Here is a 17,792-nt window from a genome sequence, read left to right as displayed (position 1 = left end):
TCCGAGGCAGGCACTCTTGCCACTAGGCTATATCCCCAGCCCCCCCTAAACTCTTAATATACTATTGGGTCATGTGTGTGTGTGTGTGTGTGTGTGTGTACACGTGCATGCATGCGTATTGGGGCTTGAACTCAGGGTATTAGCATTTTCACTCAAGGCTGGTGCTCTACCTCTTGAGCCACACCTCTGCTTTCAGCTGTGTGTGTGTGTGTGTGTGTGTGTGTGTGTGTGTGTGTGTGTAATTGGAGATGAAAGTGTCATGGACTTCCCTACCCAGGCTGGCTTATGTAAACGTCGATGTTCAGCTCTCAGCTCCTGAGCAGAGCTAGGATTACAGGCCCGAGGCCTCAGGAGGTGGGGGTCGGGTGCAGCTTTACTGGGCCTGCCCGGCCCGGCCCGGCCCTGCCCTGCCTGGGTTCCCTCACCCCAGAGCACCAGAAAAGCTCTCTTCTGTTGGGAGTAGGGATCCGTGCTGTCCCCCGGCTATACTTCTTGGAGAATGCCTCCTAGCTTTTCTGAGTCCTGGTTTCTGGGGATGATGCCTACCCATCTGGTTTAGCTAATGGAGTGGAAGGATGGCCACGAGGCTGGTGTCCCGGTGGGTGTTAAAAGTGGCTTGGAACTGGCCTGGCACACGAAGGTGGTCGTTGCTGTTCCTGGTCCCCGCACCCAGGCGTGGTGGGGGCTCGGAGCGCCCCCCTCCCCGACCCCCATCCATCAACCGAGACTGCTGCCTCATGGTTAGCCTCCTAAACAAACGGGTCTTACTGGGGAGTGTTGGACGGGACGGACCCCCGTGGCGGGGCTTGGCCGGGCCACGCGTGGAGCCGGCCGCGGGCTGGGGGCGGGCGGGGGAAGGGCCGGGTTCAGGGAGCCAGCGCAGCTGCCAGGGCCCAGGCCCGTGGCCACCGCTGGGGGACAAAGCGGCTCTGAGCGGCCTCTCAATGGGCGCCTGTGTTCCCGGAGGGGGCGGGGTGGCTCCGGGTCTCGGCGCCCTCCCTTCCCCGCCCCAGGACGCCCCAGGCCGGCCCGGCCCTGCCCCTCCAGGGTCGGCCCACGCGCTGGGCGTCCGGAGGGGGCCCCAGGGCGGGGGCTTCGGCGACCCCGGAGAAGGACCGGGCCCCGGCGAAGGGGCGGCCCCGGGGCTACGGCGGCCAGGCCTCCCGGCCGCGGTGCCCAGCAGCCTGCCGGGCCCGGAGTGGCGGCGCGGAGCACGGGGCCCGGCGGGGCGCGGGGAGGCCGGGGGGGAGCGGGCGGGCAGCGCCCGGCGGGGCGAGGGGCGCCGAGGGCGGGTGGGCGTCGCCGAGGGCGGGTCCTGGGCGGGGCGGCGCGAAGTCCCCGCCCCGAGGAGGCGGCAGAGGAGCCGCAGCCTGGCCGCGGGCTGGGCCCCCGCCGCCGCGCCTGCCCGCCCGCCCGTGGTGCCCGCCCGTGGTGCCCGCCCGTGGTGCCCGCTCCCCCCACCCCGGCCCGGGCCGCGCCCGACCCCGCCATGCCGCCCTCGGGGCTCCGCGGGGCCGCGCCGTGGGCTGCGATCGCCCTCCTGGCGCTGGGGGCCCCCCTGGGTAAGGGGTGCGGGGCGCGGGGCGCGGGGCGCGGCCCCGGGCGGGGAGGGAGGGAGGGAGGGGCCGGCCCCCCCCCGCCCGCAGCCCCTCGCGTCCCCAGCTGCCCGGCGCCGCGTGGCCCGCGGCCATCCACAGCGAAGAGCGCCCGGGGCTGGGCCGAGGGAGGCGGCTCCCGGGCGGGCGCGGGTCCCGCTCGGGCGAGGGCTCCCGGGGCTTTGGGGCTGAGACGCTGGGGTGACGGGCGGGAGGGCAGCGCGGGCTGACCCGGCCCCGCGCCGTCCCCCCCCCCCTCCGCCCTGCCCGCAGCCCTGGCCGGCGAGGACTGCCTGTGGTACCTGGACCGGAATGGCTCCTGGCATCCGGGCTTTGACTGCGAGTTCTTCACCTTCTGCTGCGGGACCTGCTACCAGCGGTACTGCTGCAGGGACCTGACCTTGCTCATCACCGAGCGGCAGCAGAAGCACTGCCTGGCCTTCAGGTGGGCGCCCGCCTCCCCGCCCTCCGCCCCTCTCTCTCCGTGCCCATCTGGGCACGCGTTCCTAGCCCACGGGGGTCCCCAGCCCCAAGCCTGATGGCAGAACCGGGGGTGGCGGGGTGGGAGGTGGTGGTGGGAGGCTGGCCCGGGCTGTCTCCTTGGTCCACAAGGCCGGGCGCGCGGTGGGCTGGCTGTTTACCCCGTCCGCTCTCTCACGTGGAAAGCAGCAGGGGGAAGAAGGAAGGCAGGAGATTAGGGGGGTTCGCTCCCTTGGTCTGGGTGTGGGATCCGGGGAGGACACTTGTCACGGAACCATGCATGGCTTTCTCTTCCCAAGAGAAGGGGGGTTGTCAAAATAACTGGATTGGCACCATCACCACCACCATCCTCTTCATCCTCATCATCCTACCCAGAGCCCCTCCCATGCTCGATAAATAAAGGCTGTACCGCTGAACCCCATCCCTAACCCTAAATGAGTGGGTTTCGGACTTCTTTTGCAAAGGAGGTTGCTAGTATATAAAAGAATGAAAAGGACAGTGTCCGGAGTAAAGGATGATTGCTTCTAAGGCTCCTTTAGGGCTAACGTGTTGTTAACCTAATTAATCAAGTTGTAAGTGTAAAAACAGTAGCGGGGGGGAACACACTACTACAAATCCCAGCATGCCCTACACTAGCTGGCGGGGCAGTAGAGCCTTCTGGGAAGTGGAGGTCCCAACTGCTCTGCTGGGACTGGGCAGACTCCCACAAGGAATCCCAAATCTTAGCACTCGGCCGCCCCCTGCTGGCCGAGAGTTGCTGCGGGCACCGTGAGTGTGGGAAAGTGAGAGGACCTGTTCTTTTGTCCAAAGTCCCAAGACCATAGCAGGCATCGCCTCCGCCGTGATCCTCTTTGTGGCTGTAGTTGCCACCACCATCTGCTGCTTCCTGTGTTCCTGTTGCTACCTGTACCGGCGGCGCCAGCAGCTCCAGAGCCCATTTGAAGGTGAGCAGGCACTGAACACGATGAGCCCAAGCGGGGCTGAGCCCTCGAGTGGACAAGTAGAGAGGTCAAGCATGGTAGTGTGTGAGTCCACACGCGTGCACTCGCCAGTGTGTAAGCCCAGGATTATTCTTGTATGCCTGTAAATATTGAGCCCTGTGTGTGCAAGCGTGTCCACACCTGGGGCAGTCTGTCCGTGGTGCCAGCGTGCGCGAGTCGCATGCATGCAGGTGGCTACGTGCATGGGGTGTGGCCTGTAGTCCTGACCATCACTAGGTGTGCGCCCGTGCATGTGAGGATTGTGTGTGTGCGTGTTACATGCGATTGCACAGGTGCTAGAACCAGATGAGCATGGGGGTCATCAACACCATAGAGGGAGGAAGGAGATCCGTGTGGAATGGAAGGGCTGGCGCGCTCCCTTGGTGGCAGCTGGCCGGGGTGACCGCATCCCAGCCCCTCGTACTCCCTGCCCGGGAGGGGCACTCCCCGGGCTGCACGATTGCTTCAGGAGTCCTGAGGGAGGCAAGCTTGCTAGGCCCAGACTGACCAGCCAACCGGCTCTGACAACTCTGCCAAGCAGTGTTTGAGAGGCAAAGGCCACAGGTGGCCAGCAAGGAGCCCGCGGAGGGCTGCCAGGGCGCCTACCTTGGTTTCCTGGGCAGGCAGCGTTTTCTGTGGCAAGGAGGGCTCTGAATGTTCATCTTTGTCCCTCGCCCAGGCCAGGAGATTCCAATGACGGGTATCCCCATGCAGCCTGTATACCCGTATCCCCCGGACCCCAAAGCTGGCCCTGCTCCACCACAGCCTGGCTTCATGTACCCACCTAGTGGTCCTGCTCCCCAGTACCCACTCTACCCCACTGGGCCCCCAATCTACAACCCTGCAGGTAAGTGAGCAACCCGGGCCCCTCACTCCTGCTTGGCCCCCACCCTCACTGCGGGACCCTGGTCGCCTGTCTTTTCCTGCCCTCCCCCTAGAAGCCCCCAGGCCAGCTCTTCCTACGATCCTGCACATTCTGGGGCCATGAGGGGCTTGCCTCCTTCCACGTGGGTCCCCTGACCCCCAGCCTGTCTCTTTGGCTTTCAGCTCCTCCCCCCTACATGCCACCTCAGCCCTCTTATCCCGGAGCCTGAAGAATCCCCTGTGGCTCTACGATTCCTCCAGTGATGCCAGCTTTGGGGGAGGCTCCACCTTGTTCCTGCACCCAGCCTGGGGGGTGAGCAGGGGTGTCTGAGTCACTGGGCCCCAGACCAAGGCTGAGGGTATTACCCCAGAGAAGAGGAATGGGAGCTGAGCTGGAGCTAGACTACTAACATCGCACCTGGGGGGAGCTTGGGGTCGCGGGGCTGTTTTTATTAGGGAGCCAGAGAGGACGATGACAGCCCTGGCTTTCCAAAAAAAACCCAAAAGTCCCTTTGCTCCCAAAGATCTCAATCAGAAAGTCAGGACCCCTGCGGTTTGCCTGCCTTGGGTGGGGTGGGGGCAATGGGGGGGGCTCCATCATCAGCTGGCAGTGACCCTCCCCTCTGGCTGCCCACCGGCAAGGGCTCCGGCCTGCCGGATTAAAGCTGTAAAGACGTAACGTGTTGGTGACATCACTGAGTCCATCCATGCCTTCCAGTAGCACCAGACTCGTGCCAGCCCCTATCCCAACGCGGGGAAGGGTGGGGCCTGCGGGAGCTCAGCTCCCCCGACAGCCCCACCCCCGGCCCAGGGCCTTGGCTGGTTTCCAGAGCTCGCCAGATTTAGGCCCCGCCCACTGTCCACAGACACCTCCCAGTCCTAGTGCACTCCCGTCTCAATTTGGGTCCCCTCCTTCGGACCTCGAGCATGCCTCTGAAGACCTTCACGCCTGTGTCCTTGTGGACGGAGCACGGATGGAACCTCACTGCGGTCAGGAGCACCAGCTATGATGTCAGTGAACAACAAGTCCTATCTTTCCTTCCTCAGCAGAGGTCCTGGGACTCGGGGCTGACTGGAGGACACAGCCGTCCAAGAGACAGGGGCCTAGGTGCTCTGTCATCTGTTGGTTCATCAGGGGACCCTAAAGACATTGTGCCAGAGCCCCGCACTGAGCTAGGCAGTAAGAGCCAGCTCCAGCAGACAAATTAGAAGACTCTCGTCTCCACTTAACCAGTAGAAAGCTGGAAATGGAGGTGTGGCTCAGCCTTGAAGGGGGAAAAAACAAAAAAAAAGCCAAAAGCTTAGGCCTTGAGTTCAGCCTGGAGTACCAGCACATTAAAAAACAAACAAAAGTCAATCTAGTAGCCGCAGCAGGCCTGTGTGGCCACGGGCCTTGCTGCACTTGTTGGGGACACAGTCCACGGGCCTGTACTCTCAGGACTAGTGTCAGATCCAGGGAAGAAATTTTGTAGTTTTTGCTTTTTGCCGTTCCGAGGATCAGACCCAGGACGCAAAGTCAAGCACTGAGCTCAACGTACCCCCGGCCCGCTTGACGGTTGTTTAGGTTAAATGAGCTAAGTATGGGCTCAGTTTGATAAAACAATGGCCATCCAATATCCCTTTCTTTCCCCAGGTCCTCCTCCTATCCCCAGAGCTGCCCCCCCAACCCCCCCTCACCCCCTGTGGGTGATGCCACTCCAGCCAGCACAGCTTGGGCTCTGCTCTCCCGCTCTGTGCTTGCTCTGGGTTCTTGCAGGCAGCTGGGTGCTGGGTAGGGCCAATGTGTTAACCATGCTGCCCCCCTCCCCAGGCCTCCTAGCACCCACCCACCCACCTGGAAGGCAAGAGCTCCACACCAGCACTTTGGAGCCAGGACCACAGGTTTCCTTGGGTGTCCAGATTACCAGCTTCCCCCTTCCTCCACTGTTCAGGGGGAGTTTTCCCCTGGACCTCACCCAGACTGGGAGGGACAGCTAATGGGGACAGATCTGGGCTGCAGCTGCTAATCGGGACAAGGTCTGGGAGCTGGTGCCATGCTTCTGGAGGGGCGACCAGGCCTCTGGAGGCCTGGAGTTCAGCCTCATCTGTCCTGAAACTGGGTGCAGGATGAAGTCTATGAAGTTCCCTAAGAAATGACAGGAACTCTGAGCCACAGGGCCACTTCCGGTTTTCTGGTAGTTACCTGGAGATAACAGTCTCGTAGACTTTCCTGGTTGGGCTGACTTCACAAAGACATGGCCCTACAGAGCTCTTGTCTAGTGTGAAGCTGAGGTCTTGGGTCTGGTCCCTAGCACTGCCAACGTGTACATACGTACACACACACACACACACACACACACACACACACAGAGCAAGATAAAACATGGACCCGCTCAGGTAGATGACAAGGGTTTGGGCACGAGGGCATGGTAGAGTGTCTGTCTACCAGGGTGCCAGGGGGTAAAGCTAGGGGGGGAAAACACTGAGGCTGTTGGCCAAGGTTAACAAAAAAAGGGGGATTCGCTGGGAGGTAGCAAGAGAGTCAGGAGGGGAGGGAAAAAAAATACTTGGGACATGGAAAGAAGACAGCAGGGCCCGGAGGGAAGGTGGGAGGAAGAGAGGAAGGAGTGAGTTCTTCACTGTTAGAAGAAGGTGCTCAGGAAAATGGGCAGAAGGACAAGGCACCAGGCAGCCCACTTCCAGGCTGACCGAGGAGGGAGCACCTCCACAGGAGGGCAGCGTGGAGCTGGGAGCCGGTGGGTCTAGTTTTCCCGAAGCCCTTGGGTGTGTACTCCTTGTCCACATCTTGCTGCCAGTTGGAGAGCTTGAACTCAGGATCTCTCGCTCTTCTTGGCGTTTTCACTCAAGGCCGGTGCTCTACCAACTTGAGCCACACATCTATGTCTGGCTTTTGACTGGCTAATGAGACCTAAGAGCCTCATGGACTTTTCTGCCCTGCTGGCTTTAAACCCTAGTCCTCAGATCTCACTCAGCCTCCTGAGTAGCAAGGATTCTAGGTGCGCGTCACCAATGGCCAGCCAGATCTTACTGTTTGAAAGAGGGCTTGTAGCCCGGAGCCTCTCGGATCGCTCGCCTGCATGTCAAGTTCCTGCAACAGTGAACTGTCCCAGCATCTCAGCCCATAGCCAGTGCCCGTAGCCCAGGCAGTGCCCACAGCCCACAGCCCACAACCAGTGCCCGTAGCCCACAGCTAGCGTCTGTAGCCCAGGCATCTCCTGCGGGGCTGGGGGCTGGAGGAGGTAGGGAGGTATGGAGGGAGAGGCCGAAGGTTCAGTAGGGTGCACGCGTAGTCAGGAGACCTGGGTTTCGGTCCAGATCCATCAGCCTGGACAGGTCAGTTGCTCTCTGAACTTCACGCTCCCCCCTGTAAACCACCAGGTCGGTCCCTCCCCGCCCTCCCTCCTGGGTTTCAGAAAGGGAAAGTGGGGCCGACGGGGCACTGTGGCAGCTCCATCCGGGCTGCACCCCGTCGGCCTGGCTTTGTCCCACCCCCCCCCACTCCCCCACGCCACCCTGACTTCCTGCCCCCGGGTCCGCGGGCACGGCTTCGGAGCCACCGCGGGAGAGCATGGAGCGATCGGCCCGCCTCTGCGCTCCCGCACCAGGGGGACCAGGACGCCTTTGCAGGATGGCCGGGGCGTGGCTGGATCACTGTGTGTGTGTCTGTCTGTGTGTGTGTGTCTGTGTGTCCATGTGTGTGTCTGTCCCTGAGCCTCTCCCCCCCTCCCCTCCCCCCCTCCCGCCAAGGCTGCCACTCCACCGCTTGAGCCACAGCTTTACTTCCAGCTTTTTGGTGGTTAATTAAAGATGAGTCTTTTCCTTCCCTGGTTGGCTTTAACCCCCCCCCCCCCCCCCCCCAGATCTCAGTCTCCTGAATAGCTGGGATTACAAGTGTGAGCTACCAACACTGGGCTAGATCACGGTTTAAGTTTGATAGAGTCCTAAGGCTGTAGACAACCCATCTGTAAATGCGAAGGCACCAACAGGGCCTGCACTGGGTCTTAATGCCCAGTGGCCAGTGAATGCATGGGGAGAGAGCTATAGGGGAATCTGTTACCAGAAGCAGCTGCAACTTTTTTTTTTTTTTTTTTTTTGGTCCATCTTAGGGCTTGAACTCAGGGTCTGGGCACTGAGCGCTTTTTGTTCAAGGCTAGTGCTCTACCACTTGAGCCACAGCGCCACTTCTGGTTTTCTTTCTTTCTTTTCTTTTCTTTGGTTTGTTTTTTTTTTTAAACTTCTATTTATTTATTTATTTTTGCCTGTCCTGGGGACTGGACTCAGGGCCTGAGCACTGTCCCTGGCTTCTTTTTGCTCAAGGCTAACACTCTGCCACCTGAGCCACAGCGCCACTTCTGGTTTTCTTTCTTTCTTTTTTTAAACTTCTATCTATCTATCTATCTATCTATATATTTATTTATTTATTTATTATTTTACTTATTTATTCATTTTGCCAGTCCTGGGGCTTGGACTCAAGGCCTGAGCACCGTCCCTGGCTTCTTTTTGCTCAAGGCTAGCACTCTACCACTTTAGCCATGGCACCACTTCCAGCCGTTTTCTGCATACGTGGTGCCGAGGAATTGAACCCAGGGCTTCATGTATACGAGGCAAGCACTCTTGCCACTAGGCCATATTCCCAGCCCCCCCCCCACCCCCCACTTCTGGTTTTCTGGTAGTTAATTGGAGGTAAGAGTCCCATGGACTTTCCTGTCCCGGCTGGCTTTGATCCAATCTCCACCTCCTGAGTAGCTAGGATTATAGGCGTGAGCCTCCAGCACCCAGCAGCTACAGCCTTTTATTAGCTGTGTGAGCCTGGACTGTCAATGATCCTCTCCAGTCCAAATGTTATCTGTAAACGGGTGAGGATTGTCGTAGCCACCACTGCGGAAGCAGTTTAAAGCATGCAGCTCTCAGGCGAGAAGCAGTGGAGGGGCCAGTTCCTACCAGGCAAGGGCTGGGAGTCAGCAGGGCCGAGCGCCCCGTCCCTGGGCCAGCCATTGCTTGTGACAGGCAAGGGTGGGGGGGAAATGGAGTCACAGCTCTTGCCTCAGCACCAGTCTGGGCCAGACTTAGCTCTCTTGCTTTGTTCCCAGGTGCTGGAACAGTTAGGCCCAGCTACTGAGGCACAGGGAGGCAGAGGGTGGGACAGGAAAAACTGCAAGTGATCCAGACCGAAGGCGGAAGTTTTACAGTGCCCAGAGGTACTAGGCCATTCAAATCAATTACTAGGCCATTCAAATCAATTAAGTTGGAAAGAGACTTTTTGGGTTTTTTGGTGCCAGGGATAGAACCCAGGTCCTTCCATAGGCACTCCCAGCACAAAATATGCCTTTTCCTTTTTTGTGTGCAGGTCCTGGGCTTGAACTCAGTGCCTGGATGCTATCCAAGAACTTTTTAGGCTAATTGAGCCACAGCTCTACTTGCAGCTTTTTGGGTTTGGGGTGGTTAATTGGAGATAAGCGTCTCATGGTCTTTCCTGCCTTGGTTGGCTTCGAACCCTGATCCTCAGATCTCAGCCTTGTGAGTAACTAGGATTACATGCATAAACCACTGTTACCTGGCCAAAACATATTTCAGTATTTTTTTAATTTTTTTTTCTGCCAGTCCTGGGGCTTGAACTCAGGGCCTGAGCACTGTCCCTGGCTTCTTTTTGTTCCAGGCTAGCACTCTGCCAACTTGAGCCACAGTGCCACTTCTGGCCTTTGCTATATATGTGATGCTGGGGAATCGAACCCAGGGCCCCACCACTAGGCCACATTCCCAGCCCCACCGTCAGTGTTTTCAATGCCCAGTGGTAGACGTGCTGACCCTGTCAGGCCAGGGGGTGGGCCCACGGCTGGAGCAGGCTGCAGATGCTTGGACACCTCTGGCCCCAGGGCTCCCTGCGTAGCAGTCTTGGAGCGAGCTGGCCCTGAGCCCCAGTAGGAAGAGTCACGGAATGAGCATCTCCGGACCATTCCTAATATAGCCATGCCGGGGCCCCATGCTCTGCCCCGCCCTGCCACCCAGGGCCATCCCAGGGCCCTGTGCCCTGCTCTTTCCCGTCACCCCCGAGGACTGGTACAGAAGCAGACCTGGGACAACCCAGTTTGTGGGGAAGGGGCCTTTCCTCTCTCCCACTTGGTGCTTCCTGTGGAGAGGAACTGATTTGTGGTTGACGTCGTGGCCACTCCAGACGGTTTGGCAGAGAATCCTCCCAGGGAGCCCAGCGTGTACTTTGGGACCCAAAGCACAGGACAGAGGTGAGGCACAGCGACTCTCAGCTAAGGGTCTGTATATATTATCAAAATCTTATGGAAAAACAGATACACAGCTCTTTATACAACAGCAGGTGGGTGTGAAGAAAATGTCTGCTTTGGCATCGAACCTTCGAGTCCAGCTGCTGTCTGTCCCTCTGCTCCCATCTGGAACCTGTTCTCCCCCCGGCACCGTCTGTCCAGGCCAGCTGCTCCTGGTGCGGGAACCCCTGGCCCTTCCTGCTCTGCCTTGGGGTCCCCAGGCCGGCCCGCCACGCTCTGCCACGGTCCCACAGAGCGCCACCCTCCCTGCAGCTTTGCCCCCAGGGCTCCACAGAGGCCTGAATCCTGGCCCTGGAGGGCAAGGGCTGGGTGGGTGTGTGGTCTCTCTCTCGGGGGTGGGGGGGAGGGCATCTCTGTGAGATCAGAGGCCTTTTTCAGGGTGCAGTCACACGGGCCCTGAGAAGTGCCATTCTCTCCATGGTGAGGGAGGACTCTCCATATCCAAGAACCCTCAGCCCCAGGTGTCAAAGCAACGTTCGGAGAGCTTCAGAGACAAGAAAAGGGAAATAAGCAGAGATGAGGCATCTTCCCTGGAAAGCGGCCCGGGCCCGGCTCTCCGGTGGCAGCACAGGGGGCGCCACGGCAGGTCAGCCAGGGTGGGGTGGGCGGGGTCTGCGCAGCCCTGGCGTGCGAGCCCGAGCAGCCGCGGCCTTGGCACCCGTGCCTAGCAGCCGGGCCCTACTGAAGCAGCTTGGGCACCTCCACCTGCGGGGCGAAGCAGAGATGAGTTAGTGCAGGGGTTTGGGCAGGGAGCCTCTGGTCAGCTGACACCACCACCCCCCTTCCAGGAAGAGGCCGCCTGCAGGCCACTCGGTGTCATCTGGGGAGGGAGGCATGAGGCGCTTGACACGCAAGGAGTGTTCCCTTTTCTGTACAGACTAGATGTCACTACGTGGTCCCCGGAATCACAAATGAGGCTGTCCGCTGTCCCTGGATGTCGTCCTAAGTGACGAAGGGTGGGGTAGGTAGGATGTCCAGCGGGACTGCAGGGAGACAGTGGCTAGGAGAACACAGTGGCCGGGGAGGGTCGTGTGTTCATGGCACTGCTTGGTGAATAGATTCTCCCGGCCACCCAGCTACCCGGGACAGGGAGATTGAGAGGGCTGCCACTGAAGAGACCTGGATAAAAAGTCAGTGGGAGGACTGCAGGTGTGGCTCAGTGGTAGAGCATCTGCCTAGTAAGTGTGAGGCCCTAAGTTCATAAACCCAGAGCTGCCAAATAAAACAAAACAAAGCAAAGAAGAAAAAACAACACATACCTCGTCTCTTAACTTGGAGGATGAGGGAGAGTGAGTCTGGTCGAGGTGCATGGTAAGCATGTGCGGGCGTGACGAAATGAAAGCCCCTGTACAACTAACTGATACTCATTTTTTGGGAAATCTCAGAGGAGAAGGCTGGAAGGGATGACACTGATCCAAATGCATTGCACTTGGGCTGGGATGTGGCTCAGTGGCAAGGTGCTTGCCTAGCAAGTGCAAGGGCCTGAATTTGATTCCCAGTACCAAAAAGGAAAAGACAAGAGAAATACAATTATGACATGTGTAACGTGTGACATTGCCTCATTGAGCTAAATGAGCTCTGAATAAAATAAGATTAACTGAAACGCTTCTTCAGTTTGAAAATAAAAAAAGAGAAAAAGAAAAGGCTGGGTACTGGTGGCTTATGCCTGTCATCCTAGCTATTCAGGAAGCTGGTATCTGAGGATCAAGGTTTGAAGCCGGCCTAGGCAGAAAAGCCTGTGAAACTCTTATTTCCAATTAATCACTAAAAGGTCAGGAGTGGAGCTGTGGCTCAACTGGTAAAGTGTGTCAGCCTTGAGTGAAAAAGCTAAGGAATAATGCCCAGGCCCTGAGCTCAAGCTTCAATACTGGTGCAGGTGCACACACACAGAAGGAAGGAAGCCTCAATACTGGTTACTGGCGCACACATGTGTACACACAAACACACACATACACAGAAGGAAGGAAGGAAGGAAGGAAGGAAGGAAGGAAGGAAGAAAGGAAGAGGAGGGAGGGAGGGAGGGAGGGAGGGAGGGATTAGTGAGCCCCCATCTCAATCCGCACAGGGCAGTTTTGCCTCTAGGTGTGGTCTGTCAGAGGCAGGAGGATGGTGGTTCTGGCCTGAGGGCCCTGGGTGTCTGGAGGCACCGATACCTGCTGTGAGCATCTCCAGCTCTGCGTGGCTTTCTCTTGCAGCCCTGGCCTCGCCTCCTCCCCGCCCCCCACCCCGGCCACCCTGGCCCTTGCCCTGTGTCCCGAAGCACTTGCCTTTTTTTTTTTTTTTTTTGTGGCCAGTCCTGGGGATTGGACTCAGGGCCTGAGCACTGTCCCTGGCTTCTTTTTGCTCAAGGCTAGCACTCTGCCACTTGAGCCACAGCACCACTTCTGGCCATTTTCTGTATATGTGGTGCTGGGGAATTGAACCCATGTATACGAGGCAAGTGCTCTTGCCACTAGGCCATATCCCCAGCCAAGCACTTGCCTTTTTCAGCTGCTTGAGGTTGCTGGACCTGATGGCCGCCAGGAGCTGGTCACGTGAGTTCTTCTCCTGGGCAGGGAGGACTTTGTCCCCCATCTTCCTCTGGGTAGCCGGTGAGAGTGAGTTCTTCAGGTTCTCCATGATAAGGGGAGGAGCCAAGGGAGGGGGAGGAGGGGGCGGGGCGGCGGGAACACCCCCTTTCTTGGGTGAGTTCTTGGGAGTGGGCTGTGGGGAAGGCTGGGGTGAAGGCTTGGGGGAGCCCTTGGCCAGGGCCCCACCTTTGGGCACCTCCAGCCGATCCTTCTTCTCTCCGCCGGCTTCCTGGGCCTGCCGTTGCTCTTGCAGCCGCTTCTGCCTCTGCTTGTCCATGTTGCGGCTGAGCAGGTTGGTGACGGTCATGCGGGGCCCAGCCAGCTCAAAATGGTAGCCCAGCTTGAGCAGGGTGGCGTTCTCCTTGAGCAGCTTGGCGATCTCCATCTCCGTCTTGCCCCCGCAGATGTGCCGCTGGTTGTGGAAGCGCAGCTCGGTCAGCGTGCTGTTCTGCAGGAGGGCCCGGAAGATGGCCAGGATGCCTTTGCCCGTGATGTGGTTGGAGTCCAGGTTGAGGCTGGTGATGGTCTTGTTGGCCTTGAGCATGATGGCGATGGCAAAGGCCACGTGATCGTCGGCTCGCGTGTTGGCCAAGGCGAACACCTTGACCACCGTGTTGAACTCCAGGGCCTCGGCGAAGCGGACCAGGATCTCGTTGGTGATGCAGTCTGAGTTGTTCACATTCACCTCGGTCATGTCCGGGTCGTTATTCTTCACTTTCTCCAGCGGCTCGTCGAATATGCTGGGGGCCGCCTCCTCCTCCGGCCGGGCGGGCCCTTCCGAGGGCTTGCTGGGCCCGCTGGGGGGCTGCCTCTCGGTGGCTTTGGGCTTCTCCTCTTCCTTGGCTTCCTTTTCATTTGGGGGCCCGTCCTTCTGGACTCTTCCATCCTCCTTTTGGGTATGCCCGTCCCCGCTTCCTCTTTGTGCCCCCTCACCCTCTTTTTTTGTGTCCGTGCCCGGGCTGGCCTTCTTCACCTTCTCATCTTCTTGTCTGGTGTTCCCCTTCCTGCTTTCCCCGACGGCCATCTTGCTGTCTTCTTTCTCGACCACTTCCTTCACGTCCTCTCTCTTCCTGTCCCTGCCCCTGCCCGGGTCGGCGCTCCCTTTCTTCTCCTCTTCCTTCCTCGTGGGCGTCGACCTCTCTTCTCCTCTCCCATCCTTCCCGGCCTCCTTCTTGTCCACCGCAGCCTTGACCCGGCCCTTGTCGATGCCCCTGATCACCTTCTCCTCCTTGGCCTTGTCCCCACTTCTGCCGTCCGCTTCCTCGTGGTCTCTGGAGAAGCTTTTCTTTAAGCCGCCCCGCTTTGGCTCCTTCGCCAGATCTGAGTCCCGCCTGGGGCCCAGGGCCTTTCTGTTGGCATCTCTGCCCCTTTCCTCTCCGTTCTTGGCATCCGTCTTGCTCCCCGCTTGCTTGCCTTCCTAAGAAGTCAGAAAAGGAAAATAAACACGCAGAGCTGGCTACAGAAGGCGAGGACAGGGTATGGAGACCCGCGGGGGAGGCGGGGGGGTCTCCAGAGGACATTTGGCTTGGGGGGAGTGGCGGCATGTCTCCCGTGCCCACGGCCAGGCGAGAAGCCGTTCGGTTCTGGCTGCAGAATGGGCTGACGACCATCAGGTGGGACTCACGACCTCAGGGTCATGTGATGGCAAAGGAGCACCTGCAGCTAGGGAGGCTGCAGAGCCTGTCCTGCACATGCTCAGATCACAGTTGCCCTTTCCTGTCATCAGTGAGTAAGGACTGCTTCCCACAGTGCCCTGCCATGACGGGTTGAAACCCGAGGCAGACAGCATGGAACTCTTGTTCATCATGGACTTTCCACATTTGTGTGTGTGTGTGCATGTGCACGCGTGTGTGCACCTGGATTGGGGTCTTGAACTCGGGGCCTAGTGCTCTCACTTGGGATTTTTTGCTGAAGGCTGGCACTCTACCACTTGAGCCACACCTCTGTGTTCAGGTTTTTGCTGGTTTACCATTGAGCTACCACCCCACTTCTGGCTTTGTGCGGGGTAATTGGAAATAAACGTCTCTCCTATTTGTGCACCTGAGCTGACTTTAAATTGTGACCTTCAGATCTCAGTCTCCTGAGTAGCTAGGATTATAGGCATGAGTCATCAGCACCTGGTTTAATTTTGATTTTTAATAAACATTGAAATGTCAGTTTTGTGGCCCACTGAGTTTTTGGCACCCCTTCTTTCATCCTGGCTTGTAGTGTATCCCAGGTCTCTCCCTTAGCTCCAGTTCTGCCACTAAGGGGGCCAGAGGCTCTTAGATACTGGACCTTCCTTCCTTCCTTCCTTCCTTTCTTCCTTCCTTCCTTCCTTCTTTCTTTCTTTTTTTGGCCAATCTAGGGGCTTGAACTCAGGGCCTGGGCACTGTCCTTGAGCTTCTGTTTGCTCAAGGCTAGCACTCTACCACTTGAGCCACAGCACCCCTTCTGGCTTTTTCTGTTTATGTGGTGCTGAGGAATCGAACCCAGGGCTTCATGCATGCTAGGCAAGCACTCTACCACTAAGCCACATGCCCAGGCACTGGACTTTTCTATGTTGATACTTCTGTTTTGTGCCAGTGCTGGCGATTGAACTCAGAGCCTTGTACGTGTTAGGTAAGTGCTCCAGTACCAACCTATACCTCCAGCCCAGGAAAATAAAAATTTCAAAGGAAGTAAAGTTAAAACAATGAAGCTAAGGGTTGCTACCATTTTATTTTTACCAACTCAGGATATTTCAAAATTCTGACTACCATTACCATATCATTGAAATAAGAGGGAACTAAAGAATAGGAAGGAAATAAAAAAATTAGAATACATGATGTACCATATATCAAATTCGTGTCTTTTAAAATATTCATTGTCTTATATTTTAGTAAGGACTTGAGCTACAATAAGCCACACTCTGTGGCCATTCCTGGAGCCCACGGTTAGCTGACCTGGGGAGCACCAGGCCACGGCGGGGTTCTCAGATTCTGGCTCCACTTTGGTGACATGCGCTGGAGTGTTGCTCAGAGAGGCCGTGGGTCGAGTCAGCTGAGCACAAGGGGGACCCGAGTGTCACATGAAGCAAAGCCACCCAACCCTCCCCTCCCCCGCCCACAGGGTCCTGCTTCTTGCGCTGAAAAACTTCAAGTGTGGCTGGGCGCCAGTGGCTCATGCCAGTCATCCTAGCTACCCAGGAGGCTGAGATCTGAGATCAAAGCCAGCCCAGGCAGGCAAGTCCGTGACACTCTTATTTCCAATGAACCAGCAAAAAATAAAAATAAAAATCTGGCAGTGGATCTGTGGCTCAAGTGGTCGAGTGCCAGGCTTGAGTGAAAAAGCGAAGGGACCGTGACCAGGGCCTGAGTCCAAGCCCCCGGTACCAGCGGAGAAACCCCACCCCACCAAAGCCTCTTACACGATGAACCTAGTTTGAGAGTGCTCGCTCTCCACCCCGCCAGAGCAGCATGGGACGCAGCAGATGGCCTGAGAGGAGACAGGAGAACGTAGGAGGAGCAGAGAAACTGCGCTGGGAAGCAAGAGGCCCTGCTTGAATGGCACAGGGTTTCTGTCTTTCGAGAGTGCCCGATTGGGGAAGTGGGGGGGGGGGGGGAGGAAGGTCCATATAGGCCTCCCTCCCTCCCTCCCTGGCCGTCCAGAGGGACTGGAGAGGGAGGCTGGTTGGTTCCATGGAAACAGTTTGTACCTGCTCCACAAACACATGCCCCTGGGGAGCGGCCTGGGTTTATTTAGCAGAAGTCTTTGGCTCCTCTGCTACAATCACAATAGGCGGCCAAGGGCCCAGGCCTGGGAGAAAGGGCCTTGGAATGTACCCTTCCTGCTCCTGTCCCCCCTCCAGTTGCCTTAGGGTGTCAAGAGGGTGGAGCAAGGGGACACCCCCCCCATTCACTCTGGGGTTCCTGGGCACTGACCCTGGGGGGGGGGGGCAATGGAGGTGACTTTGTTATATCTAAAGGAGTAGAGGATGCAAATAAGATGCAACTGGGGAAACCCATCTTATTGAACGGTGCTTTTCTAATAACGTGTTCCCTTCGGCCAGGGAGTCCCCTCTTCTCCTTCCATCCTATCCCCCTCAGAGCCGGAGCCTGGGGAAAGCTAAGGGCTCAGGACGCCTGGCCTCAGACGACGCCTCCTGCCTGGACCTCCCTTCTGCGAATGTGGCCGTGTCACAATTCCTCAGTGTCCACTGTGCACTGACCAGCTGCCTCGGCTGCTTAGAGGGAAGCTGAGACCCCGACAGTGACCCCCAACTAACAGACAGGAAAGCAGGACTGAGCCTTCCTCCCTGCCTGCCTGGCCAGCGCCCTTCGGGTACACCTGAGGGCCCCTGATGCCCACGGAGGCTCAGAGGCCAACCTCCCCCCTCCTCCCCCGCCCCCCGCTGAGCCCCTGCACACCCAAAGCTCCCATTCAGCATTTAACCCCCTGGGGTGCAGACCCCCACATCCTAACCTCTCCCCTTTGTCCGCATCCAGCCTCCCCCTCCTGGTACTTCCCCTTTGCTGGGGTCCTGGTTGAGTGGGATCTGCCAAGGATCTGTTGCTTAGGAGGTGTGCCAACCCTTTAAAAAGAACCTAATGGAAAACAGGCCCGGGGTGGGAGTGGGGGAGGGGAGAAGGGCTGATTAATCATCGGTTTCCTCCAAATAGCCAGGAATGAGTGGGGCTGGGGCTGGGGCTTGCTGTAGCTCGCCGCCCGGCAGAGAGCTCAGACCTTGCCTTAAAAGGAGAAGGAGTCCAGAGTTCTCCTGGGCTGGGATTTCTGTCGAGGAGTTCCTCGCGCGCAGAGCAAAGCTGCCTCCTTGGTGCTTATCTGAGAGGGAGTCCAGGCCAAATGCTTTTTTGTTTCTAGAACGAGTGCTGCATCCTGGTGACCTCCAAAGGTTATTTTTGTCTGTGTTCCCAGTCTCTAGGCCTTACTTGACCTTTTGTCCCTCACAGCAAAGACGAGTTTAGGTTAGATAGAAGAAAGAACTTCTATAGTATTAAGGTCTATCAGCTTCCAGGTGAGAAACTG

The 17,792-nt window shown here is 57.9% G+C and overlaps 2 protein-coding genes across 3 annotated transcripts in view; one reads left to right on the top strand and one right to left on the bottom strand.

Moving 5' to 3' along the window:
* Window positions 1-793: 793 nt before the first annotated feature.
* Lmod1 (leiomodin 1) overlaps window positions 794-17,792 on the bottom strand; it is a 45,430-nt gene continuing 28,431 nt past the window's right edge. Inside the window, exons 2-4 of one of the 2 annotated variants that reach the window (XR_007212564.1) lie at window positions 12,697-14,202; window positions 10,785-10,920; window positions 794-805 (exon numbers count right to left, since the gene is read on the bottom strand). Coding sequence is in view for 1 of the 2 variants with exons in the window: in XM_048357260.1 (XP_048213217.1) it covers window positions 10,894-10,920; window positions 12,697-14,202 (1,533 nt within the window). In the remaining variant the exon portion in view is untranslated. Of the gene's footprint in view, window positions 806-10,180; window positions 10,921-12,696; window positions 14,203-17,792 lie in introns of those variants that run through there. The other variant, XM_048357260.1, reaches the window with a different exon arrangement.
* Window positions 1,469-4,611, top strand: Shisa4 (shisa family member 4). Its single transcript, XM_048357262.1, has 5 exons — window positions 1,469-1,562; window positions 1,869-2,040; window positions 2,886-3,019; window positions 3,735-3,902; window positions 4,103-4,611. Exons 1-5 carry the CDS (start codon window positions 1,490-1,492, stop codon window positions 4,147-4,149), a joined length of 594 nt encoding a protein of 197 aa, XP_048213219.1. The 5' UTR covers window positions 1,469-1,489; the 3' UTR covers window positions 4,150-4,611.

Source organism: Perognathus longimembris, chromosome 11, assembly GCF_023159225.1.
Source record: "Perognathus longimembris pacificus isolate PPM17 chromosome 11, ASM2315922v1, whole genome shotgun sequence".
Lineage (NCBI taxonomy): Eukaryota > Metazoa > Chordata > Mammalia > Rodentia > Heteromyidae > Perognathus > Perognathus longimembris.
Note: the sequence above shows the minus strand (reverse complement) of the source record. Positions and strands in the feature narration are given on the sequence as shown.

What these genes read in the sequence shown, in the direction of transcription:
- Shisa4 (XM_048357262.1), top strand. Translation starts at nt 1,490, where the DNA reads ATGCCGCCCTCGGGGCTCCGCGGGGCCGCGCCGTGGGCTGCGATCGCC. An exon ending in GGCGCTGGGGGCCCCCCTGG is followed by an intron (nt 1,563 to 1,868) that starts GTAAGGGGTGCG and finishes CCCTGCCCGCAG; the next exon opens with CCCTGGCCGGCGAGGACTGC. An exon ending in AAGCACTGCCTGGCCTTCAG is followed by an intron (nt 2,041 to 2,885) that starts GTGGGCGCCCGC and finishes TTTTGTCCAAAG; the next exon opens with TCCCAAGACCATAGCAGGCA.